Source organism: Pongo pygmaeus, chromosome 2, assembly GCF_028885625.2.
Source record: "Pongo pygmaeus isolate AG05252 chromosome 2, NHGRI_mPonPyg2-v2.0_pri, whole genome shotgun sequence".
NCBI classification, from domain to species: Eukaryota; Metazoa; Chordata; class Mammalia; order Primates; family Hominidae; genus Pongo; species Pongo pygmaeus.
Window position 1 is genome coordinate 152181030 of NC_085930.1, and position 27025 is coordinate 152208054.

The 27025-nt window shown below is 35.3% G+C and overlaps 1 protein-coding gene across 1 annotated transcript in view; it reads right to left on the reverse strand.

The window, feature by feature from the left end:
* SLC9A9 (solute carrier family 9 member A9) overlaps positions 1-27025 on the reverse strand; it is a 591760-nt gene that overhangs the window by 232875 nt on the left and 331860 nt on the right. Inside the window, exons 10-11 of the mRNA XM_054481518.2 lie at positions 9807-9920; positions 8119-8230 (exon numbers count right to left, since the gene is read on the reverse strand). Of these exons, the coding sequence (XP_054337493.1) occupies positions 8119-8230; positions 9807-9920 (226 nt within the window). The remainder of the gene's footprint in view (positions 1-8118; positions 8231-9806; positions 9921-27025) is intronic.

Consider the following 27025-nt stretch of genomic DNA (forward strand, 5'->3'; position numbering starts at 1 on the left):
CCCAGGCTGATTCCCAGAACAGAGACAGTCTACAACAACAAAATCAACAACAATAAACAAACAAACAAACAAACACCCAAATCCAGCAAACCCTGGGAAAGGGGAAATTTGCTTTCCAGAGTTACCATAATATTAGACTCAAATGTCAAGTTTTTAACAAAAAATCACAAGGTGTACAGAGAAACAGGAAAGTATGGCCATTCAAAGTAAAAAAAATAACAGAAACTATCCCTGAAAAAGACCTGATGACAGATATACTAGACAAAGACTTTCAAGCAGACTTCAAAACAACTATCTTAAAGATGCTTGAAGAGCTAAAAAGAATATGTTGAGAAAGTTAAAAAAAAGATATATGAACAAAAAGGAAATATCGATAAAGAGATAGACATGAATATAAACACCCAAGAAGCTTCATGAACTCCAAGTAGATGAACTCAAAGAGATGTGGACTGAAACACTTTCAAACTTTTTAAAGAATGTTGAAAGTACCAAGAGAGAAGGGACTCACACACATAAGGGATCCTTAACAAGATTATCAGCAGATTTCTCCTCAGAAACTTTGGAGGTCAGAAGGCAGTAGGCTGATATAGTCAAAGCACTAAAAGAAGAAAAGAAAAAACAAAAACAGAAACCACTTGTCAACCAAGATTTCTATATGTGGCAAAACTGTCCTTCAAAAGTGAGGGAGAAATTAAGGCATTCCCAAGTAAACAAAAGTTGGGAAGGTTTCATTATCATTGAACCTATCCTTCAAGAAATCCCTCAAGAGAGTCCTGTAGGGTGAAATGAAATAATACTAAGTAGTAACTTGAGCCATATGAAGAAACAGAGAACTCAGTAAAGGTAAATCCATGGACAATTAAAAAGCTAGTATTACTGCATGGTTTGTAACTTCACTTTTTATTTTCTATGTGATTTAAGAGATGAATACATTAAAAAATTATCAGTATAAGAGCTGATATTATTATAACTTTGGTTTATAACTCCACAGTTTGTTTTCTACATAATTTAAGAGACTAATGCATATTAAAGAATTATTAGTTTGTATTTTTGGGAACACAATGTATAAAGATATAATTCTGTAACATCAACAGCCAAAAGGGGTGGGGACAGAGTTGTAAAGGAGGCAGAGTTATTGTATGTTTTTCATGTTAAGCTGGGGTAAATTTAAATTAGAATGTTATAGCTTTAGGATCTTAAGTGTAATCTCCATGGTAACCACAAAGAAAATAGCTATAGAATATATACAAAAGAAAGTGAGAAAGGAATTTAAACATTTCACTGCAAAGAATCAACTAAACACAAAAGGCGGTAGTGCAGTAAATGAGGGACAAGAATGCTGTAAGGTATATAGAAAATATATTTCAAAATGACAGAACCTCTTTCTTACCAGTAATTACTTTAAATGTAAATGTATTAAACACTCTAATCAAAAGACAAGTTTGGCAGAATGGATGAAAACACATGATCCAGCTATATGCTGTCTAAGGAGACTGATTTTAGGTCCAATGACACAAACAGATGAGAGGAAAGGGCTAGAAAAAGATATTCCATGCAAATACTGACCAAAAAACAGAAGGGAGTAGCTATGCTAATATCAGACAAAATAGATTTTAAGTTAAAAACATTTACAGAAGACAAAGATTAATAAAAGTTTCAGTACTGCAAGAAGATATAACAATTATAAACAATTATAAACATTTACATACCTAATGACAGACCACCATAATATATGAAGGAAAAACTGACAAAATTTAATGGAGAAATAGACAATTCTACAATAATAGTTGGAGACTTAAATATACCACTCTCAATAATGAACATAATAGCCAGACAGAATATAAGTAAGGGAATAGAAAACAGTATCATAAACCAACTAGATCTAACAGACATATACAGAACAATCTACCCAACGACAACAACATACACAGTCGTCTCAAGTGCCCATGAGACATTTCCCAGGATAGATCATACATTAGGCTACACATTAAGACTTCCTAATAGATTTAAAAAGATAGGACAACAGTGGAAGTTAGAAATCAATAACAGATGTAAAACTGGAAAATTCATGCATATATGGAAATTAAATAACATACTTTTAAATAATCAATGGATCAAGAATAAAATCAGAAGAAAAATTAGAAAATACTAAGAGGTGAATGAAAAGAAAACACAACATATCAAACTTATAAGACATAGTGAAAACAGTGCTAAGAATTACTTTAAACACTTACATTAAAAAACAAGAACAATCTCAAATCAAGAACCCAACAACCTAACTTCACAACTTAAATAAACAAGAAAAAGAAAAACAAATTAAATCCAGAGCTAGAGGAAAGGAAATAATAAAGATTAGAGATAAATAAAATAGAGAATAGAAAAATAATAGAAAAAATAAATGAAACAAAAAATGGTTCTTTGGAAAGATCAATAAAATTGACAAACCTTTAGATGGACTAAGAAAAAAGAGAGAAGACTCAAGTTACTAAAATTAGAAATAATAGTGGTGATTTTACTACCAATTCTAGAGAAATAACAAGAATTAGAGAATAACGAGAATAAGAGAGCACTATGAACAATTTTATGCTAACAAATTGAATAATCTATATGAAATGGATACCTTCCTAGAAATACAAAGCTTACCAAGATTAAAGCATGAAGAAATGAAAAATCTGAATTAGACCTACAACTAGTAAGAAGATTCAATCAGTAATCAAAAATCTCCTCAAAAAGAAAAGCTCCGGACTTCATGGTTTCACAGGTGATTGCTGCCAAACATTTAAAGAGAAACTAATACCAATCCTTCACAAACTTTTCCAAAAACCTGAAGAGGAGGAAGCAATTCTTATCTCATTCCATAAAGCCAGCATTACTCTGATATCAAAGTCAGAGAAAGACATAATAAGAAAACCACAGACTGCTATTCCTTATGAACATAAATGCAAAATTCTCAACAAAATACTAGCAAATTGAATTCAGTAGCATATTAAAAGAACTATACACCATGACCAAGTGAGATTTGTTCCTGGAATGCAATGTTGTGTACAACACGCAAAAATCAGTGAGTGTAATACACCACATTAACAGCATGAAGGAGAAAAGTACATGATCATCTCAATTGGTGCAGAAACATCATTTGATAAAATTTAACATTTCATGATAAAAAAAAACAACCAACTAGGAATAGAAGGAAACTATCTTAACATAATAAAAGCTGTATATAAAATAAAAGCAAATATCATACTCAATGGTGAAAGACTAAAGTCTTTTACTCTAAAGTCAGGAATAAGACAAAAATGCCCACTTTGACCACTTCTATTTAACATTATACTAGAAATTCTAGCCAGAGCAATTAATCATGAGAAAGAAATTAAGGTATTCAAACTGAAAAAGAAGGAAAATTATCTCTGTTTACAGATAATATAATTTTATATGTAGAATTTCCTAAAGATTTCACAAAAAACCTGTTAAAGCTAATAAATGAATTAAGCAAAGTAGCAAGACATAAAGTCAACATGAAAAATCAATTGCATTTTTATACCCTCACAGTGAACAATCTAAAATTAAAATTATGAAAATAATTCCATTCACAATAGCATCAAAAATAATAAAATACTTAGGAATTAACTTAACCAAGGAGGTGAAAGACTTGTACAGTGAAGACTACGAAACATTACTGAAATAAATTAAAGAAGAACTAAATAAAGGGAAACATCCTATGCTTATGGATTAGGAGACTTAATATTGTTAAGATGTTAATACAACCCAAAGTAATCTGCAAATTCAATGCAGTCCCTATCAAAATCCCAATGACATTTTAAAAGAAATAGTAAAACCTATCCTCAAATTAATACAGATATTTAAGAGGCCCCAAATAACCAAAACAATCTTGAAAAAGTACAAAGCAGAAAGACCCATATTTCCAAATTTCAAAACTTACAATAAAGCTACAGTAATCAAAGCAATGTCATATATAAAAATTAACTCAAATGGATAAAAAACTTAAATGTAAGGCCTAAAACTATAAAACTCTTAGAAAAAGAATAAGACAAAAATGTCACAACATTAGATTTGGCAATAATTTCTTAGCTAGGACTCTAAAAGCACAGGCAACAAAAGAAAAAATAGACAAATTAAATTTCTTGAAAATTTTTAAAAATATTGTGCATCAAAATACAATGTAAATAGAGTAAAAAAGGCAGCTCATGGAATGGAAGAAGATATTTGCAAATGATATGCCTGATAAAGGATCAGTATTCAGGAAATAGAAAACTCCTATAACTCAATGACAAAAGACCCCATTTAAAAAATAGCTTAAGACTTGAATAGAAGTTTCTCCAAAGAAAATACACAAATGGCTAGTAAGCTCATGAAAAAATGCTTAGCATCACTATTAATGAAGGAAATGCAAATCAAAAGAGCAATGAGCTATTACTTCATATCCATTAGGATGACTACCATAAGAAAAAGAAACAGAAAATAATTTTTGGCCAGAATGTAGAGAAATAAGAACATTTGGGCACTTGGTAGCAATATAAAATGGTAAAGTTACATTAAAACACAGTATGGCAGCTTCTCAAAACATTCAAAATAGAATTACTATATGATCCAGCAATTCTACTTCTGGGTAGATATTGAAAAGAATTCACAGACAGGTTTTGAAGAGGTGTCTGTGTGCCCATGTTTACGGCAGCATTGTTCACAATAGCTAACATGTGAAAGGAACCCAAGTGTCCATTGATAGATGAATAGATAAGTAAAATGTGATATATACATGCAATGAGTATTATTCAGCCTTTTTAAAAGGAAGGAAATTTTATAATATGCTATAATATGGATGAACCTTGAGGATGTCATGCTAAGTGAAATAAACCAATCACAAAAAGACAAATACTATATGATTCCACTTATATGAGGCTCCTACAGTGGTCAAAATCAAAGAGACAGAAAGAATGGTGGCTGCCAAGAATTGGGAGGAGGGGGAATGAACTGTTCAATGGCTACAGAGTTTCAGTTTTACAAGATGAAAAGAATTATGGAGGTGGACAGTGGTGATGGTTGCACATTTTGAATGTATTTAATAACACTGAACTGTATTCTTAAAATGGTTATGATGGGAAATTTTATGTTACGTGTATTTTACCACAATAAAAAAATGAAAAAAAACAGAGAACAATAATGGCTATCCTATCTTGCTGTGGCTATGAGTCTCAAAACAGTGCCAATGAAAGGGCTCAGGAAGGTGTAAAGTGACTTTTGAGTGTGGTATCAATTATTCCTTTACATAAATATGTAACATTACTATCTCCTCATTTGAAAGCTAAGAAGACAGCTTTTTAGTGAAAAATCCAATGTTCTTTCCACCATGTAAAAAAGTACTATCAATATTAACTTTTAATAAAAATGACATTAGAAATATAAAGAAGAAACTCAATCTCTTTGTTGTTCAGATTCATTTCAATGTGAAAAGTGTACGAAAAAAACTCCAGTCACATACATAAAATAAGTGCACCTCGGCCCAAGATGATTGTGCCCTTGAGTTCAAGCTGCTAAGCTCTAACTAACAGTGCCAATGCCAGCAGATGATATGGATGCTCAATATGGAAGACACTGGGTGGCATTCTCTGGACATCAGAGTCATATGTAGGTAGGTGTCCTGAAAATTTCGCATGCTGTCTTTTTAATGATGGGAACTGGCTGATTGGCATTCTCATGAATTAAACGAATAATTTCAACCCCATTAATATGATAGGGTTATTGTTTTTCTTCCAGAGGGTAAGGATGCTTTAGAATAGGGCCAGATAGTAATATTTTAGGTTTTATGAACTATATGATTATATATAGTTCACAACTCTGCCACTGTAGTGCAAAAACAGCCATAGACAGTAAGTAAACAAATGGGTTGGGATGAGTTCCAACTTAATAATATTAATAAAATAGCCATGGACCAGTTTTGATTCAAGAGCCATAGTTTGCTGACTCCTGGTTTTGGAATATCATGGAAATAAATTCTGGACCTCCTCACATCCCCTGGCTGTACACATCATATTATTGGCCTCTACCAGGTTTTAACGCAGCTCCAATCCTACCGTTAAACAAACTTAGAAGGTAAAGCCTGGAGAAACCATCAAGCCAGGTGGCCATTTGGGCAGACACTTCACAACCTAACATGATTATCTAAGGCCTTACATTTTTCTCAAAGCATTGTTTGTCAAATAAAGCAATGTTTAAAATGTAATATTGAAGCTTTGAAAATAAGCTGCTATTCTCCAGAGTAAAGTTACTGATGTTTTGATGGGAAAGAAGGAAAAGTGCTTTCCAATTTCCAGAAATGTTTTGAAAAAATGCAACCCAATGCTGGCTTCCCATTTATGAGTGCTCAAGTTTACCTTTTGCTTTCTCATAATAAAAGTCAACTCATTGCCAAAGTTTATTACTGTTCTAAGTCAAAAATCACCTACCACTCAGCCGGGCGCGGTGGCTCAAGCCTGTAATCCCAGCGCTTTGGGAGGCCGAGGAGGGTGGATCACAAGGTCAGGAGATCGAGACCATCCTGGCTAACACGGTGAAACCCCCGTCTCTACTAAAAATACAAAAAATTAGCCGGGCGTGGTGGTGGGTGCCTGTAGTCCCAGCTACTCAGGAGGCTGAGGCAGGAGAATGACATGAACCCGGGAGGCAGAGCTTGTAGTGAGCCGAGATCACGCCACTGCCCTCCAGCCTGGGCGACAGAGCGAGACTCCGTCTCAAAAAAAAAAAAAAAAAAAAAAAAAAAAAAAATCACCTACCACTCCAACTTCTCACCTTCCTTATGACTCTCTCTCTCTTACCCTAACATGTCTGGAAATGTAAGGAAGTACGGTCAGAGGCCTTCAGTAGGGCAAATTTAATTTTGTATCTCCGTTTGTCTGTATTTGAATCAATGACTCACTCTCAGCATGGGAGCTGCTCCTTTTACTGTATGGACCAGGCTGGAATGGCACTGAAGGCAAAACAAGCCTTTTACTGCTTTCAGAAATGTCGATTTTGAGACACTTGGTTGGGTTTAGGTGGAATCTCACAGACCTGGGTTCAAGAATACTTTCGTTCTTGACCAAGTTTCATAACCTTTTTGAGATCCTGAACCTCAGTTTCTTCATCTACAAAATGTGTTAATATTTGCTTCACAGGATTAATTAAAAAATAGTGAGTGGCAAATAGCAAGTGCTAATAAATGTTCATTTCTCTCACTTTTTCTATATGCTCCTATGTACCCTACATTCTATTTGTTCATGCTGATAGCAGGTTTTATTGTAAACTCTCATGTATCCCCCAATAACTGCCACTGAGTACATTGTAAGTGTACAGCTACATAGGAATCACATAAGGATCTCTGCAAAAGGTCTTTGAACAGGGAAAGACTGAAGGTAGGAAAACTAACTGACTAAAGATAAACCATAATCTCCAGAGTTTTTCAAGGTCAGAAAATTCATTTGGTTTATTTTCTTTTGGAAAGGAGCCTTGAGGTATGGTTTAAGCAATTAGAACACAAATGTCTTGAGAACAGAGACCTTGTCAGTTTCATCAATCAGTGCCCAGAACTCATCTCAGGCACCTGGTGAGTGCTCAGTTATTATGCCTTTTCTCAACTAACAACTGAGCCTACTTAGGTCTGATTTGCTTTTGTATTAACCGTGAGGAGTTTCTGGAGCTTTGCATAAGGAAGGAGCAGGGATTTTATGGAGAAGGAACACTGGATAAGGGGCATTGGATAAGAGTGGCACCATTTACACACTATTTACCCTGAGCATGCAATTTATGAAATTATAATTCAAATTCCCCAGTATGAAAAATTGATCTGAAATGGGCCAGAGGAAAGTCCAATGTCCATTCTAGGCCAGTTTCTGACCAGATATACCTTGAAGCCATACCAACAAGATTCCCTCTAACTTCATTTCCCACTTGGAAAGAGAAATCCTGCTGTTGCTCAGCACTTACGGAGAATCAGCATAGTGTTAGGTACAATGGGGTAAAGAGAAGTTGTTTCCCCAAAAGGGTTCTAAATTTTCTCATGGTTTTTCATGTTCTGTAAAAGTGTGAGAAAACCAGCAGCACTAACACATAAGATAGTTCACATACCTGAAAACATCATCATGTGCTGAAAGTTCCAGGGGATCTTCTGTTTTCGGCCTAGATTCAGGAGGAAGGAGAGGGGATATATGTTGCAGGCTCTGGCAACAAAAATTGCTAGCTGTAGATAAGCACAGGGAAACATTGAGGAAAGTGTTGCTGCAATGATGGTTTGAATCCTTGAGCTTAAATATTATGTCCTCAAGCTTCTCTACATGATGACCCCAAAACCAGAAATAAACATGTCAATTCACATTTGTCCAACTTGCTTCCAAAATTTATATTTCAAAGTCAAGTTCTTCCCAGAAATAATAGAGAACTCTGCCTTTCTTTGATACTTGCTTTAAAATTGTTAGCCCAATACCAATTCAATCACTGTAAATTTTCTAATCACATTTATATTGCTGATGACTGACTATCCTCAATTCTGCTGTAAAATGTGAGGCAGAGACCATTCAGATGCTGTGGCATTATCTTCCCAAATGGCACTTTAGAAAGGATAAATGTGCTTCTGTTCATGTTTACCATCTTCCTTCTTATCAGTTTATATTTCCTATATCTAGCAAGGAAGATATTTGCATATCTTTTTCTTTGGTGAATTAATTTTGAGAGGAATTACCTGTCTAATTACATAATACAACTGTTGCTTTATGTGGCAATTTACTAAAATAAAAGTTTATAAGTAAAAGTCTTTGAAAATATTGGTGCTCTTCATCTTTCCCTTTTTGTTGTCTTTGACTCCTTCCCCGATGGGCTATTCTAGTTTGTCCTCAATGGGACAGAGTTATTTGGCAAGAGGTAACTTCCTTTTAAAATCCAGGTTTTGGATGAAATTTTAGGGTTCAGCTGAATGCTCAATGAAAAGAGACTAAGAAGCAAATGCAGATGTTTAATTGGAACACAGTTTATAGAGAGGGATTGCCTCTGCTGGCTGTTCGGATTATCTGTGATCCAAGGTGGCATCTGCCCATCTTCCAAGTGGGAAGAAGGACAACAGTTGCTGACTGTCTTTGGGGACATTCCTAATGGCTCAACATCCTTTCAGATAGATATCCATTCCCACTGGAAATACCTCCTGTCCCAGGCCTAGAGCTAGGAAAACCCCCTGCATTAAAAGTGAGGTCTAGATTTTATCTGTCTTCATAGGAAAGGAAGGGTGCTATCTTATTCAGATGAACCTATATTTGAACAATGCTTATGATGTTGAAAGCACATGCATCATGCTAATTTCATTTGATCATCTATCCTATTTTTGAAGTCCTTATTGGAAAAGAGATTTTACCATCTTGCAATGAAAACATTTCCAAAGCTGAATAATCCTGGATGCTTCCTGATATACTCTAATGCAGATTAAGTCTGTTTCTCTATAAAGAATACACAGACATAATTTTTATGTAAATGATTCATAATTATAGTTAAACATATTTTGAATGCTTGAAAAATATATTTTCCTTTAATTTCCCCCTTTATTTCCACAGTTCTTTCCAAAGTTCTTATCTTAAACCATAATTATTTAATGGAGGTCCTAATTTCTTAGGATGTTTTCCTCCCCTAACTAGAAATCACATATCCACCTTGTGTCTAAGCCTCGTAGTGGACTTTAGGAAACTGCTTTAATGATTTAACAGAATAATCCATAAAAGTAAGTCATTTGTTATCTTCTCTAATCACCCCATGTTCTGTATTTCAAAGGATACAAAGGCTCCAAGTATAAAAAGAGCATTAAAGATGTGATTCTGGAACGTGAACAGTGCCAGGCCCATGTAACAGAAGATGACATTCTCCGCCAAAAAGTTCATAAATTCAAACAACTGAAACAAAACATAAAACAAAAAACCATTAATTATAACTCAGGTTTGAGTGCACTTACTCTCTTGTAACTGTATTTGACAACTGACTGGGTCTCCTTTATCTGGAAGGCTACCCCTTTGGCCTTGTGCTTAGCCTCTAAAGGAGGATGGAGGCCCTGGCTCTTGACCCAGGGACAGATGCCACAGCCACATCAGCATCCCATTCTTTCCAACTGTAAGGCTGCCAGAGACACCCCCGGGTAATATTAACCAGCATGATCCTTCCATGGAACAATTCCTACTAAGATGACAAAATAGTCCCTGTAAAAGAAACTGAAGCTAAGTGATTTGCTGAAGGTATACTGTAGTAAATGACACAAAGATTGTTTAACCTCTGTGCACATTACCCAGTAGATCCACTTGACTTCCCAGGTACTGAACAACTGTTTTTTTTTTAAGCTTAAACTAAATTACCCTTTTCAGGCAGGCAGGAGGGACAAAGTTGGAAAACTTGGAAACCTGAAATAAGGATGAATGTCAATTATATTTTAACATTAGAGTGATTGGTATATTTCAAATCCAGACAATGGGACTCATTAAATTGACTGATGTAGGTATATCCATTAAATGTCTATAATTTCTAGCTGCTAAAAAGAAAATGATTAATCCCAGGGATCGGTTTATGCAGCAAGAACACAATAGATACATCAAATTCAGTCAGAAGAATAGAGTAATAACATGCTATGATGAGGGATGTTCTCAAGAGTTATTCTTAGACCATTAACTAAACAATTTAAGTTGAACATGAAAAACGTTCTCCAACTTTCAGATTAAAAGTAAAAGGGAAATGTGTCCAGGGGCTACAACAAAGGCAGATTTGGAAGACTTTATTTTATGTTCCAGACTTCTCATTTGGAAGTTTCTGAGACTCGATTCCTGGACCTACGTAAATAACCATGTTAGGTAAATATCTCTGGAGGCATTTCTCTTGAATTTTTAAGGACTCATTATTTTTTCATGTAATGTGTTTACAGCCCCACAAATAATGCCTAATACTGTTCACTGACAATTGACAGAAAGAAAAGTAGAATCTTGTCAGAAACATTATTTAAAACCAGTAATAGAAAGAAAGGATTAAAAAAGAAACAGCCCTTTGGTACAAGACAGTTTTCTCTGCAGGGGCAGCCATCATCAATTATCCTGAGTGCTTGCTTTACATTCCAGGCTGGCTCATGGAAACAAACACTGTCACCAAAATAACCAGAGAAAATTTGAAAACAACAGGAAAAATGTAGGGGACAGGGAATATTTTTCTGCCTCATTATATCTTTACTTTTTCAAAAAGTGAGATTTGGCTATTGTCTTAATCTCCTCAGGCTGGTGAAATGAATTACCATATACTGAATGGCTTAAACAACAGAAGTTTATTTCTCATAGTTCTGGAGACTGGGAAATCCAAAATCAAGGTGCCAGCTGATTTGGTGCTGATGAGAGTCCTCTTCCTGTTTTGCCAAAGGCCATCTACTTGCTATGTCCTCACACCGAGGAGAGAGAGATCATCACTTTTGTGTTTCTTCTTATAAGGGCACTAATCCAATTTCTAAGGGTTCTATTATCACGATCTAACTCCGTCACAAGGGCCTCACCTCCAAATATCATCACAATGGGGATTAGAGCTTCAACATATGAATTTTTAGAGAACAAAAACATTCTGTCCTTAGTAGCTATTTAGTTTTTTAACATCAATAAACAAATGTCAAGGTTAAATTCGTAGTGCCTCTCTTTCTTTTATCCCCATCCCAACTGTATTTTACCTAATATTTTGCCACCTGGACTCTATTCAGCCTGTCTTTAATGGCCTTACCCCAATTTCCCTCTGGGGGCCCACTTCATTCCCTACTCTCAGCCCATGTGTTCATGCCTCCCTAGCTCAAATATGGAGCATATAATTTAGGACTAAACCACTCAAATCGGTGCATTTCTTTAGGCAGCATGTTTGGCTCAGAAATGAGTGTGACATGTTTGGGCCCAAGAAAATTCCGTTTGAATTCAACAAATTTAATGCAGGGAATGCTAAGACAAAGGCCCCCACCTTTTCACAGGATGAGAAATCAGAAAGATGCTGGCCAGGAAGCTGTTGGCAGCCATTTTGGGATAACAGAGGAAATGGCTGCCTGAAAGAGAAGCCAGTTCCTGATAACAGTATTTAATCTTCTGTATTCAATCTCTCCCAAAACAAAATTTACTCTTGGATTTTGGCATTGAAGAGATCACGAAATCACTTTTTGATTTGAAATAGGGTTCTATCATTACTCTTTTACAGTCCTGTTTTAGTTAAATGAACAAAACAAAACACTTTTTCACTCTAAACAGATTATAAACAAAAGGGCGTGGGGTCAAATTTTTGTCTCTTTTCAGATAATAAGAAAGTCTGTTACCTTTGTCCCTCTCACCTCCACCATCCAATTTTAATCTATTCATCATCTTAATGAAAGAGGAGAAGTATATAGGAAAAGTCATTTTGTTTTGATTTTTTCTATTTGTTATTGAGATGTGATGGGAATCTTTGCTCTACATTTTACATGGAGGCCCATAATTTTAAATATTTGTTTTAGTGATTTGCTTCCTTTGAATAACCTAGGATTTTAACTTGATTTACTCACTCAACTTATTGAAATCTAACATTTCCCAGCATTACAAGTAACTGTGTACATACACATAGTACAAAAGTTTTGTTTTGCATTAAGGTCCGTTTTTGAACCTGCTCTTTGTTCTTGTTATCTATTCTGCTGTCAATACTACACTTTTTAAAATCAATGTGGATCCATAATACATTATAATATTTCATAGTCTAGACTGTCCTCACACCCTACATTATTCAGAATTTTCCAGGTTATTTTTGCATGTTTAAAGAAGTGTTGCAGCCTGGCCAACATGGTGAAACTCCGTCTCTACTAAAAATACAAAAATTAGCCAGGGATGGTGGTGTGTGCCTGTGGTTCCAGCTACTTGTGAGGCTGAGTCAGGAGAATAACTTGAACCCGGGAGGTGGATGCTGCAGTGAGCCAAGATCACACCACTGCACTCCAGCCTGGGCAATAGAGTGAGACTCTGTCTCAAAAAAATAAATAAATAAGAAAGAATGAAAGAGAGAAGGAAAGAAAAAAAAGAAACGTTTTTCTTGAGTTTAATCACCCAGGAAAGTGCATATATCATATGTTTATAATTTAAGATTAAAAAAAAAATATTAACACCATCCCAGAATCACTCTTCTCTCTCACAATATCTCTTTCCATGGTTTAACTACTATTAGCACCTCTACCACCACAAATTTGCTTTTCTTGTCTTTCAGTTTTATATGAATGGAATTGGACAATACATACCCTTGCATTTGTCATCTTTGACTCAGCAATATGTTTGTGAGATTCTTCATATTGTATTTAGTTCACTTAAAAATTATATTAATGTATTACAATGTACTTATTCATGCTACTATTAATAGACACTTGGGTATTTTCTAGTTTGGGGCTATGATAAATTTTGCTGCTAAAAATACATGTTTGCCTTTCTGTAGAATTGTTGGGACATAGTGCCATGCAGTTTCCCAAAGCGGTGGTATCACTTTGCACTCCAGTCAGCAATTCTAGTAGCTTTACATCTTGCCAACACATTTTACTGATGTTTTCTGAAATGACACTTTTGCCTCTTGATATTGCCACTTGAACTTAGGAATCAACTTTTCAATTTCCACAAAACTTACCTATTGGCATTTTAGTTGGAATAGTATTAATTTATAGACAAATTTGGATAAAATGCACTTCTTTTTAATATTGAAGTTTGGATCCATCATATATCCTTATAATTATTTTGGCTTTCTTAAATTTTTATATAAAGATTTTTCACATCTTTGTTTAGATTTATTCCTAGATATTTGATGTTTCTTGTTATTATTGCAAATAGTACCTTTTTCAAAGTTCCTTTTCTAATGTTCATTGCTAGATTCACATATACAATTGATTTTTAAAATTGACCTAGTATTCAGGGCCTTATTAAATTTAGTTAATAATTCTCACAGTTTATTGGTAGTTTCTTTTTGATGTCCACAGTCATGTTGCTTTCAAATAAGGATAGGTTTTCTTTCCTTTCCAGTCATCATACATTTTGCATCTTTTTGTTTGTTTCATTACACTTCTTATGACCTCCAGCACAGTACAAAATACAAGTGAGATATGGGCATCTTTGTTTTTTATCCAATCTCAAAATGAACATTTTCAGTATTTCCCTATCAAATTTATAGAAATTCTGAACAGATTAAAGAAGTTCCCTTTTGTTCTTAAGTGTTGGTTTTTATAAAATGTTTTTCCTTTACTTATTAAGATGATCATGTGGGATCTAATTAAACTAAAGAGTTTCTGCACAGCAAAAGAAACTACCATCAGAGTGAACAGGCAACCTACAAAATGGGAAAAAATTTTCGCAACCTACTCATCTGACAAAGGGCTAATATCCAGAATCTACAATGAACTCAAACAAATTTACAAGAAAAAAACAAACAACCCCATCAAAAAGTGGGCAAAGGATATGAACAGACACTTCTCAAAAGAACACATTTATGCAGCCAAAAGACACATGAAAAAATGCTCATCATCACTGGCCATCAGAGAAATGCAAATCAAAACCACAATGAGATACCATCTCACACCAGTTAGAATGGCGATCATTAAAAAGTCAGGAAACAACAGGTGCTGGAGAGGATGTGGAGAAATAGGAACACTTTTACACTGTTGGTGGGACCGTAAACTAGTTCAACCATTGTGGAAGTCAGTGTGGCGATTCCTCAGGGATCTAGAACTAGAAATACCATTTGACCCAGCAATCCCATTACTGGGTATATACCCAAAGGATTATAAATCATGCTGCTATAAAGACACATGCACGCGTATGTTTATTGTGGCACTATTCACAATAGCAAAGACTTGGAACCAACCCAAATGTCCAACAACGATAGACTGGATTAAGAAAATGTGGCACATATACACCATGGAATACTATGCAACCATAAAAAATGATGAGTTCATGTCCTTTGTAGGGACATGGATAAAACTGGAAATCATCATTCTCAGTAAACTATCGCAAGGACAAAAAACCAAACACCGCATGTTCTCACTCATAGATGGGAATTGAACAATGAGAACACATGGACACAGGAAGGGGAACATCACACTCTGGGGACTGTTGTGGGGTGGGGGGAGGGGGGAGGGATAGCATTAGGAGATATATCTAATGCTAAATGGCAAGTTAATGGGTGCAGCACACCAGCATGGCACATGTATACATATGTAACTAGCCTGCACATTGTGCACATGTACCCTAAAACTTAAAGTATAATAATAATAATAAAAAAAGATGATCATATGATATTTGTTTTTTCACTTTTAAAATGTTGTTAATTACATTAATTGATTTTTGAATGCTAAAACAGTCTTGCATTCCTGCAATAAACCTTACTTGGTCATTATATATTAACCTTTTTTATATACCACTGGATTTAATTTGCTAAGATTGTGTTTAGGATTTTTGTGTCCGTATATTTTATACAGTTTTACCAGGTTGTATTGTTAAAGTTACTCAGGTATCACAAAACAGATTCCTGTTCTCTTCCTTAAATGCTTAGGAAAATTCTGGGCTTGGATTTTTCTTTGTAGGAAGATTTTTAATTACAGATACAAATATTTTAATAAACATGGGTTTAGTCAAATGTTCTATTTACTTTTGGATCAGTTTTAGAAAGTTATGTTTTTCAAAGAATTTGTCATTCCATCTACATTTTTGTATTTATTGGCATACAGTTGTTCTTAATATCCTCAATATTTGTGTCTGTATTTATATCTTTCCCCATGTTATTAGGAAATTGTGTTACTTTTTTTATTCTTGATGAATCTTGTAAGGTAAGTTATTAATTTTATGAGTGTTTTCAAGAAGCAACTTTGGCTTTGTCGATTTTTCTGTATGGCACCCTCCCTTCCCATTTTATTAATTTCTCTCTTTATTATTTCCTGCCTTCAACATAGCTTAGTTTAACCTGTTTTTATTTGGTATCTTGATCCTTCAAGTCCTGGATGTCATGGCTGCTCATGTCAGACACCTGCTTTTTTGTGTATGACACAGCTTTTCTGGTTGCTTTCTGGAAGAGAGCTGTCCTGACATCTGCAGTCTTTCCTAGCTAGCTCTTCTTGTATGTATATTTTTCCACGTGAAAACCAATTTTTGTCAGTCCCTCCTACCTCCCAACAATTTTATGGTATTTTATTTTATGGTATTTATAATGTTATAGTATATATAAGGTACCATAAATATCATAAATTTATAAAATACCATCAATACTACAATTTTATGGTATTTATAAAATATCATAAATGCAATAAAATTTGCATTTTATTGTACCACAATAAAAATATATACAATTTAGAACAAAATAAGAGTTTTATAATATTTGGGAAAAAAGATAGATTGTTTGGAAAGATTTACAGTGAAAGTTGACCACTTTGGGTAAAAATAACCAGAAACCAAAGATGGATTCTAGCTCACTCCTTATACTCAAATTACAGAAAAATAATCAATTTAAAGGAGAAAACAAAACCTACTTATGAATTATTCAATAAGTCATCAGTAATTTTGTACAAAATTTTTCAATCAGGAAATTTTATAAGAATTGTTTGTATTAGTAAAAACCTGGAAACAAATATCCATAATATAAGAAATAGTTAAATAAATTATAGTATAATACATTCATGTAACAGCCTATATTTTAGGGAGTTCTATATGAACTAGTATAAAAAGATATCTAAGATCTATTGTCAAATAATAAACAATTAAAGAAATAAAGGATAAATCTAGCTGAATATTAACATGTACATATCCACGTAACTTTCACTCACTTTATGGGCATTTGCATAATTTTAATTATAATGAGGATAATTTTAATTATGCAGATGCCCATAGAGTGAAAGTTATATAAAATTTCTTAGATAAAATTCCTGACATGAGTCGTCCTCTGAAGAAGGGTATACGTTAATTTTTCTTTTTAAGCATACTAAAAATCTGCCTTCAGAAAGAATGAAGCAATTTGCATCTCTACAAATGGTGCAGAGGGTGCCCTTTTCCCCATATTCTTGCCAAAGTAGTTTTTATCAGTTTTTAAAAACCTTTGACAATATGATAGAATCACTTATTTTAAATTGTAGATGGTTGTTGGCATTTAAAAAAGGCTTCTTTCATAGCAATGCAACAGTACTGATTAGCACTCCTTTGTCTATTTATATCATGTAACAACATTTCTTTGAATGAACAGTCTTCATAATAATTTCCTTCTTGGGGCATTTAATGAGAATCTGTGGGCAAATTCAATTTTGTTTCATATACCAAAATCTCCTGAAGACATGTTTCAAAGGGAGAATCTATACAGCCAGGCCAGCTGACAGAACCAATTTGACCGTTAGGACTTTATTGCCTGAGTCTGGCCCGAAGGAGTAGGCGGTCACTGAGAGAATAAACTTATTGGTCAATTTTGGATAAAATTTTAAAAAATGAAAAAAATCTTCCACCCCAAAGCCAATAATAATAATCACAATAACAACACATTTCAAACTAGTCAATTCAGTGTTCAATATAAATAACGTCAAATCTACTTCCTCCCCACTCAGGGTCAGTAAAAAATAACTTGACTCAACTTTTTATTTATCCGGTACAGTAAACATTTATTTTGTTTCCATTACTTCACAGTTTGTGAGCATTTGGAGAGGACCCAAATTAAAAGTAATCTTTGCTTAGCGGGGCTTTTGTTCAAGGGGCAGGGAGGAAGCAAGTTAATAGTGCAAACAAGACTGGGGAAGTATTTAAACTGTGTAAGAGGACAATCTGTGTTTAAAAACTCTGAAAGTTCATGGTAACCATTCATATGTTAATTAAGCGACTTAATCTAGTTAGCAAACCATGTTCTCTGAAGACTTATTGGATACTATGCTTTTTATTGAGTTACTGTATTTACTAGAAAGTAAAAAAAAAGTCATATCTATTTTATAAAATATGTTTATCACTAATTCTGATTGACCTTTTTCTTCTATCCACACAAAAAAATGTAATTTTACCATATTATTATGGTTCATAGGGAAATATTACAGCAGTTCAATATACCTGGCTAATACTAATTAAATTCACATGAATTCCTCAACATAGCTTTTATGAGGCTCGACATAATCTACTGACTTTCATCTACTTGTCCATGAAATGCACTGAAATTCATTGAAACCGAGATGTTAAATAACCTCAAAACTGCAATGAAAATTAAATGAAATGGTTATTTTCTTTAGAATTTTATCTCAGAATTAATCTTGGCTTATATTTTCATTTTACTTGTAAAATTTGTCTTTATTCCTAACTGGGAGCTTTCTATACAGAATATCTCAGATTTCATTTTTATATGCTATTAAGTATATCTATAGCTATTTTGAACAAAGCTGGCATATAGGTGAATAATTTTTATTCCTGCATTGGGGAATTTGCAAATAAACATTACAATAAATGTTATTAAAATGATAAACTTTTGCTTCTAGGATTTAATTTAATTAATATATTGGGCTGAGTATGGGGACTCTATTGATGGTGCAGGACAAAGTGGGGCTTTCTAGGCCCCTCCCATTCTTCAGGGGGTGTGGCATGGAAACTGTGTCTAGAAGGGGAGATTCTCAGTGTGGTTGGGGGGTACTAAGTGGGGCAGGGACTGCACAGCAGCTGAGGGCCTCTCTTTTACTCTCATGCTGTCACTGGGGCTGGTGGTCTAGGAGGCCATGTGGACCATAAGGCCTACCACCCTGTTGCTGTAGCCAAATTCATGGTCATATCAGGAAATGAGCTTAACAAAGTGGTCATTGAGAGCAATGCCAGTCCCAGCATCAAAAGTGGAAGAATGAGTGTCACTGTTAAAGTCAGAGGAGAAAACCTGGTGCTCAGGATGCCCAGAATGCCCTTGAGGGGGCCCTCCAAAGCCTGCTTCACCACCTTCATGATGTCATCATATTTGGCACAGGTCTCTCCAGATGGCAGGTCAGGTCTGTGACTGATGTTGGCAGTGGGAACATTGAAGGATATGCCAATGAGCTTCCTGGTTCAGCTCAGGGATGACCTTGCCCATGCCTTGGCAGTGCCAGGAGATGCAGGGATGGTGTTCTGGAGAGTCCTGCAGCCATCACACCATGATCTCCCAGAGTGGCCACCCACAGTCTTCCAGGTGGCATTGATGGCATGGACATGGTCATGAGTCCTTCTATGATGCTAAAGTTGTCATGGATGGCCTTGGCTGGGAGGCTAAGCAGTTGGTGACACAGGAAGCATTGCTGATGACTGTGAAGTTGTTTTTGCACTTCTCATGATTTACGTCCATCATGAACATGAGGACATCAGAGGAGGGGGGAGAGATGATGACTCTTGTGGCTTCCTCGTCTAAGTGAGCCCCAGCCTTCTCCATGGTAATTAATACACTGGTGAACTCCACAACACAATCAGTGCCAGCATCGCCCCATTTGATTGGGGTAGGATCTCGCTCCTGGAAGATGGTTATGGGATTTCTACTGAAGACAAGCTTCCCGTTCTCAGCCTTGATGGTACTGTGGAACTTACTGCCAAGGCATGGGTGGAATCATACTGAAACATGTAGGCCATGTAGTTGAGGACAGTGAGGGGGTTGTTGATGGCAGCAATATCCTCTTTGCTAGAGTTAAAAGCAGTACCGGTGACCAGGTGCCCAATACAGCCAAATCCATTTACTCCGGCCTTCACCTTCACCATGGTGTCTCAGGGATGTGGTTGGGGCTGCACGAGAAGATGTGGCTGTCTATTGAATGGGAGGGGAAAAGAGCTGCTCCTCAGATTTTAATTTTCACTCAGTTCCAAGTACTCAGGAAATCTGTTTAAGGTGAACCCAATAATTCTCATGAGCTGTAGAGGTGGCACAGGAGATGAATTATAATAATGACCTTTACCACCAGAACATAAGGATTCTGAAGGCTTTTTTGCCTATTAAGGCCATGGTTCCCAAATGAGGCTTCCTCTACAAAGTTGAAGATTTACAGTTACATACAGGTAAAGTACAATCTTTGGAGATCCTTCTATATCTAAAGCATTATAGTAATATCAATATTACTACTTCTAAAATAGTAACAATGCTAATGAAATTCCTATTTTTTTAGGACCTAAATTGTACTAAGAAATGTATTAAAAGCTTTTACATACTTTAACAATTTTTAAAAACCTTTATGTTATAAAGTCAACAAAACTCAAGAATTGGCAATAATATTCCCATTTTACCATTGGGAAAACTACATTCAAAGGCATTAATGCACTTGCATTAACACGATAAAGGGAAGAGGTCAGTTGTCCTGAGTTTTGTCCAAGGCTCACACCATTTGTGCCAGACTAGGCAGCCTCCCCATTGTATAAGATTCAGGCTCCGGAGTGGCAAGATGTTTGAATATTTGTAACACTTTCAAGTTTGCAAAGCATATTTTCATACATACATCTTGTTTGATCATCGGAACAAGTCAGTGGTTGGCAGGGAAGATAACAATGACTCTGCCCATATTTTTCCCAGGTTAAAAAAAAAACTTAAAAGGTAAATTTCTTTGTACCCAGTTAGTGGAAGCAACAGTGTGTGGCTCGAGGCGGGGGATACTTATCCTCTCCCAAATATCTATCACCACTCACCCATCCAAGCCAACCCCTCCTACACTCATTCTCTCTCCCTGCCCCCAAAAAGCAAAACCAAAGCTCTTGCCATGTATTTGAAGTTTTAAGACAAATCCCTTTCCACATAACCCTCTTTTCAACCCAATTTCTTCTTCAGAGAAATTCTGTTTTGCCCTGTGCCCTACAGTAACATGATAATGATTATATATAGCTTTATATATGCATATAAGTTATACATATAGATTATGTGTATGCCTAGAGTAAGACAAATGTCATCCAGTTTGGCAGGCTGGGCCCCAAATCCGACATCATTTTCTTCAGGTTGTTTAGGACTATCCAGTCCCTGTAGTAGAGGAGGTACACCACTTACGTGTTCAGAGAGCTGCTCTTTATCATATATTTCTTTGTTTGAGAACTTTGGGGTTCCCTATGCACTCCTACTTGGTACCCAGCCCTCTCCTGTCTCTTATATTTCATTGTCTTCTTTTAAACTTAATCTTTCTTTTTAAAAACATGAGAATTTCAAAAGCACAGCCTATACAAACACAACAAAACACATTTTAGGAAGATGAATAGGCATCATTAAGTAAGTAAAGTTAATATAGGACATAAATGTAGTTACAGCTACAAGGAATTGAGCTTCATTAAACTGAATAAATACTGAATAAATATTGTAGCTAGATTTCCTTGAAACCCTCAAGCTTATAACTTAAGGGGAAGGCCATTTTCTCTGAATTTGCTTAATTACTTTAGCCAGTAAATACTGATAATAGTATTCATATTTCTGGAAGTTTTCCACTTTGGACTCTTCCCTTTGAAAAAAATTTTGCTATTAAAGTCATTACAGGATTTTGTAAGGTTGCATTTAAGTTAATATACCATTAAGTTAAGAGTAGCTTTTCATGTTGGCACCTTCACAGAGTACTTATCATGATACTGCTCAGAGATATTGGTCATGAAATAGATTGGCCTTAGATCCATTTTGATGAATTTAAACACAGGTACACATATGCACACAGAATTTAAACCATGAGACTTCAAGAGTAGAATTACTTTGTAATGTATATAGTCCAAACATCCATCCAATGCTTGATTGCTCCTATATGCTTGTTGAGGGGCTGCTCAACCTGGAACTGAACATTGCCAAAGGCAGAAACCTTACTACTTCCTAAGGAAGTGAATGGCATTTTTGGACCTATGTAAGTGTTAGAAATCCTTCCTTATGTTCAGCTAAAATTTGGCTATTACTTTCAACCACTTCTCCTATTTCTTTGGTTCACAGAAAAATGAGTCACATAGGGTATCATTTTATTTTATATTGCTTGGCTCTAACAGCAGAGAGGGGATTTTTATCAGAATAGTTGCAGCAGTAGGCAATTCCACAGTTTAGGCAGCAACTGCCACTTTTCATTCAACAGTCTTATTAGTTTTCAAAGTAAACATTTTGCTGCTGTGAGTTTGTGGCTGACATATGAGGTCTTGAGTCTAGAATATCTGCAAAGGCTGGGGGACTCTTTTGGAGAACACTTATTTGAATGTAATGCTGGTTACATTCAAATAAGTGTCCTCCAAAAGATTTTCTCAGTAAATCTAATAGTACTGGTCCTTTGAAAAAACAAAAGTTGTAGAATAACACAATTAGTTTCTCTGTGGTTTTGCCAATAAGTACTAACTAAAGAAAATTGCCTAGTTGAAACAATATATTTTCTGTGCAGAAATTAAAATTGTGTCTTTAAAAAATCCCTTAATGAATAAGCCAAGAAAAACATTGATATTAATATTAAGTACTGGTATGGAAAATTCACACATTATCACATTTTTCAAAGGTTAACAGTCCCTTTTCTTTAACTTTTTTTATTTAGCTATTCCTGACCTCCTTCCTTATTCATCTTGTGCATATTATCTTAAGATTTTATTTTTTTAGAGCAATTTTAGGTTCATAGCAAAATTGAGAGGAAGGTACGGAGATACCCCATATACCTCCTATCCTGACACATGTACAGCCTCTCTCATTATTATTATCATTATTATTATTATTATTTTATTTTTATTTTTTGAGACGGAGTCTCACTCTGTCGCCCAGGCTGGAGTGCAGTGGTGCGATCTCGGCTCACTGCAAGCTCTGCCTCCTGGGTTCATGCCATTCTCCTGCTTCAGCCTCCCGAGTAGCTGGGACTACAGGCGCCCGCCACCGCACCCAGCTAATTTTTTGTATTTTTTAGCAGAAACAGGGTTTCATCATGTTAGCCAGGATGGTCTCAATCTCCTGACCTCGTGATCCGCCTGCCTCAGCCTCCCAAAGTGCTGGGATTACAGGCGTGAGCCACTGCCCCTGGCCCAGCCTCTCTCATTATTAATATCCCTCATTAGAGTTGTGCATTTGTTACAATTAATGAATCTATGTTGAAGCACATTATTAGCCAAAGCCCATAGTTTACTTAAATGTTTTTACTCTAGGTGTTAAACATTACTTGTGTATCTTTTTGTCTTTGTAATTAGCCTATGCTAAACTCTTAGGTGGGAGTATGAATACATGTCTTAGTTCTGGCTTCTATAATAAATATACCATAGACTGAGTGGCTTAAACAACAAACACCCATTTATCACAGTTCTGGAGGTTAGGTAGTCCAACATTAAGGTGGCTGCAGATCTGGTGTTGAGAGCCCATTTCCTAGTTTGCAGATGGCTCTTTGGTTGTATCTTCATATGCTGGAGAGCAGAGAGAATGAGCAAGCAAGCTCTCGTGTCTCTTCTAATAATGGCATGAATCCCACTAGTGAGGGCTCCACCCTCATGACCTAATTACCTGCCAAAGGCCCCAACTCCAAATACTATTAAATTGGGGGTTAGGTTTCAACACGGGGGATACAAACATGCAGTCATAGCAACACATGAAAAAAGGAAAGATTTCTAATTATGTTTTTTAAAGTGTCTGAATTGAATACCAAAATCCTAGCCATTGCCAGTCAGATGAGTAACAACTGTTTAAGACATGACTGAGGATATGCCACGCCATCCACTATGAGAACCATGTGCTCTTTCTAAATTAACATTTACCACTGGCAACAAACAGAATATTAAGTCCCAGATATCTAGAGATGTGTTTGATTTCTTCATGCCAACCCAATTCCTTGATAAAAGTATTGCAAACTAAAATACGTAGGATTGAGAACATTATTCAGTGATGTTTCATGATCAGCCATTACACAGTGGAATGCATTAGAGCATCAGGACAAACACAAAACACTAGAATCAAACCAGTATTCATTCAAGCAGGCTTTGTCACCGCCAGTGCTGCACCTGTCTGAAATAACACTTAGTTTCATAACCAGCTCAAAGATTTCAAGAGCTTACTTGTTTTATGTTATGTTATTCTCAATAAACATTTTCATTATGTTAGTGTATATTGAGATTCCTTTGAAAAACTTTCTGAATTCGGTAGTTTTATATATTCTACTGTAATGGTACAACAGTAATCAGAACTTCTCAGAAAAATTTCTTTTACCACATTTCCCCCATCTCCAATTTATGAGGAAAAAGAATAAGAGGACTAATTAAACTGATTTACTATTTAACCTGACCAAACTCATTGCTCAACTTTTCCTTTTGCTTTTGGGTCATCTTTTGGGTAAGATACAAAAGTAAATATTTTACAGCTTAGAAGGTGAAGAGGCACAGATGCTTTTCTTGTGTATTTCAGTAAGATTTTTAATGTAATAAATGGAGGACATAGCACTCAACTTTATACTATGTGTAAACAGTGATATTAAAACTCTTAATTTTTGTTCTACAGGTGGTTATAAATTTACTTGATTTAACTAACAGAAAATAAAAAGCTACAACAAACAGTTAAAAATCATTGTCATTAGGCAGATGACTTTGAATTCAATTTCCGATCTATGGCAGAGTGGACTATGGAAAGGCATGCAATAGAAAGCTTGAAGCTTAGAGTAGAACATTTATTCTTTGGGACATGATAAGAAATTGGAGAGTGTAAAAGAGGCTTTATAAATCAGAGAAATCAATGAAAATGAAAGACAAAAAATATATGACATTTGGATAATGTCATTCAATTGGAGAATAGACTCAGATAATTTTTATAAAGGCATGGTTATAAATAAATCAATAGCTGATGAAAATTATGTTTGCTTGACTTGTTCCTTTGTAATGGATAGTTAAAATATAGTGACTGTAGATTGTCAGTGTTTATTAAACTCTAGAAAATTCTTATTTTACACCGATTAAATTTTTTGAGCTTTCTTTTGATGAGATTTATAAAGCTCCCCTCTGTAAAGCCTCTGTGTTGAAGCTACTGCACACCCTTGACAATATAGGCAAAATGCCAAAAATTATAAATTATTACAGTGTAAGAGTGTATTTCTTTTTGTATCCAAGGAATAAAGTTATATTTCATATAAAGACCATGCATGCATGCATAAAACAGCTCTGAATGAGAACTTTAGCTCTGACTTATTTCTGTGGTTTGGGGTCAATTTTGTTTTTGTTCCAATCTGTTTAGTTCCTTCAAAGTTACCCTACAAAGATCCCTGAGAAAGTGCTCTTGTATATGTGTATTTATGATGATTTTCAAAAATTAGTTTATCTGCAAAAAAATTATATACATATATATGGAGAAAGACTGTACTAGAGATATGTGCTAGAAGCTCTTAGTCTCCACTCTCTAGATTAATCCTCTATTTGTTCTGTAAAACATACTGTCTAATGTCCTCTACACACTAAATGCTGACGCTTAGTAAGTTGCTCTCCAGTGTGCCCAGGTAACTTCTGCTTCCACCACATGAATTTTATGCTTAACAAGAACCATGCTTGTTCCAAAATTTGTTTATGCCTACTTTAAATTGATATTTGTAATTGCATAATTTGTATAGATTAAATGTGAATATGAAAGAAAGTTGATGTTTTTCAAAAAACTAAGTTAAATATGCAGAAAGACTTGATGGAATTAAGTTGCTTAGAAAATATTACTAAATTAGTAGTGAGCAGGACAATTGTAAAATGTTGCAAAAATGTATATCCAAATACAGATGGATTCTTATATTTGCCAATGTCTTTAATCTCAAAACTAAAGCAACCGAAAAACTAGAAATTCTGGTTGATATATTTGTGGTGTACTTTGTGAAAGAAAGGCAACTAAGAACTGTAATATTCAAAGAAAAAACATTGTCTTTATTAAAAGATTGGAAATTAATATAAAATTTATAAGTGAAAATTAAATACCTGAGATATTTGTGTCATTTTATAGAATGATTCTTTGCTTTAGATGACTTTTCCATTAATTGGCTGGTTCCAATCCTGTGTTGGATAAAAGCACCTAGGCTCTGAGTGTCTATTATTTCTCTACTTCAATTTTTGAAAAATATTGAAAAAATTTCAAATTTAATTTTTTCATCCGATTCTTATTACATCTTCTTGTACCTGCTTCATATTACTATCATTCTCCTTTATCTCTTTAAGGATACTAATTATGCCCATTTTAAATTCTTGGTCCATATGTTCCAGTAATTTTGCTTCATGTTTATGTTCTATGTTCAGCTTTTGGTCTGCTTTCTACTGGTTGTATGCATTGAGCATCTTGCTGTTTTGGCCTGTGAGTCACATTTTCCTGGGGTCAAACTTGTTAGGTAAGGTGTATGTGGAAAGGCCCATATACACACTGGAATATCCCCTCAGTAATTTTCAGAAGGAAAAGGGTAAGCTCCAGGGTGGAGAAAAGCTTTAACACAACCAAAGTTTTGACCATCAATGTCTGCCTGTTCACTTCTCCAAGAAATTCCTCTCAGGAATTTGACTTTAAATCTTTAGAATGAAGCAACACTGAAAAGACACGTTTTCTTCAGATCCTCCATCTTCCATTAGCCCAGAGAATTTGGGGGTGCAGAAGATCGAGAAAAGAATGCCCATGGGCAATTCTCGCACTTTCATCAAGTTGTTTAGCCCCAGACACCACAATGGATGCCTTGGGCTGGTGGAGTGGGGGTGGGTGGATGATCACCCCAAAACAATGAGGTAAAGAGGGGAAGGCAGAAGTTAAAATCTTTGCCTGAACCTCTCTCCCTACTTCTGTTTCTGGCTACTGTCCAAGCTATGGCCATCCTTTCCCTTGCCCCCACAACCTTTAAGACAACCTTGGCCTTTCCAGGTGTTCTCCTAGTTAATTATTACTTCTTCAGCTCCCAGCTTCCTCTCAATTATGCAGTCCCTCCAGGTTTAATTGGGGAGGAAGGAGCCAGCAGCTGAAGCTATTTGCTATCTCGTCAGCACTGATTTTTGTATTCTTTTTTGAAGTTGGAATTGCTGATTGAGAATGATAAATGGTATTGAGGTGTTCTCTACAGGGAAATATGCTCAGTTTAATTTGAGTCAAA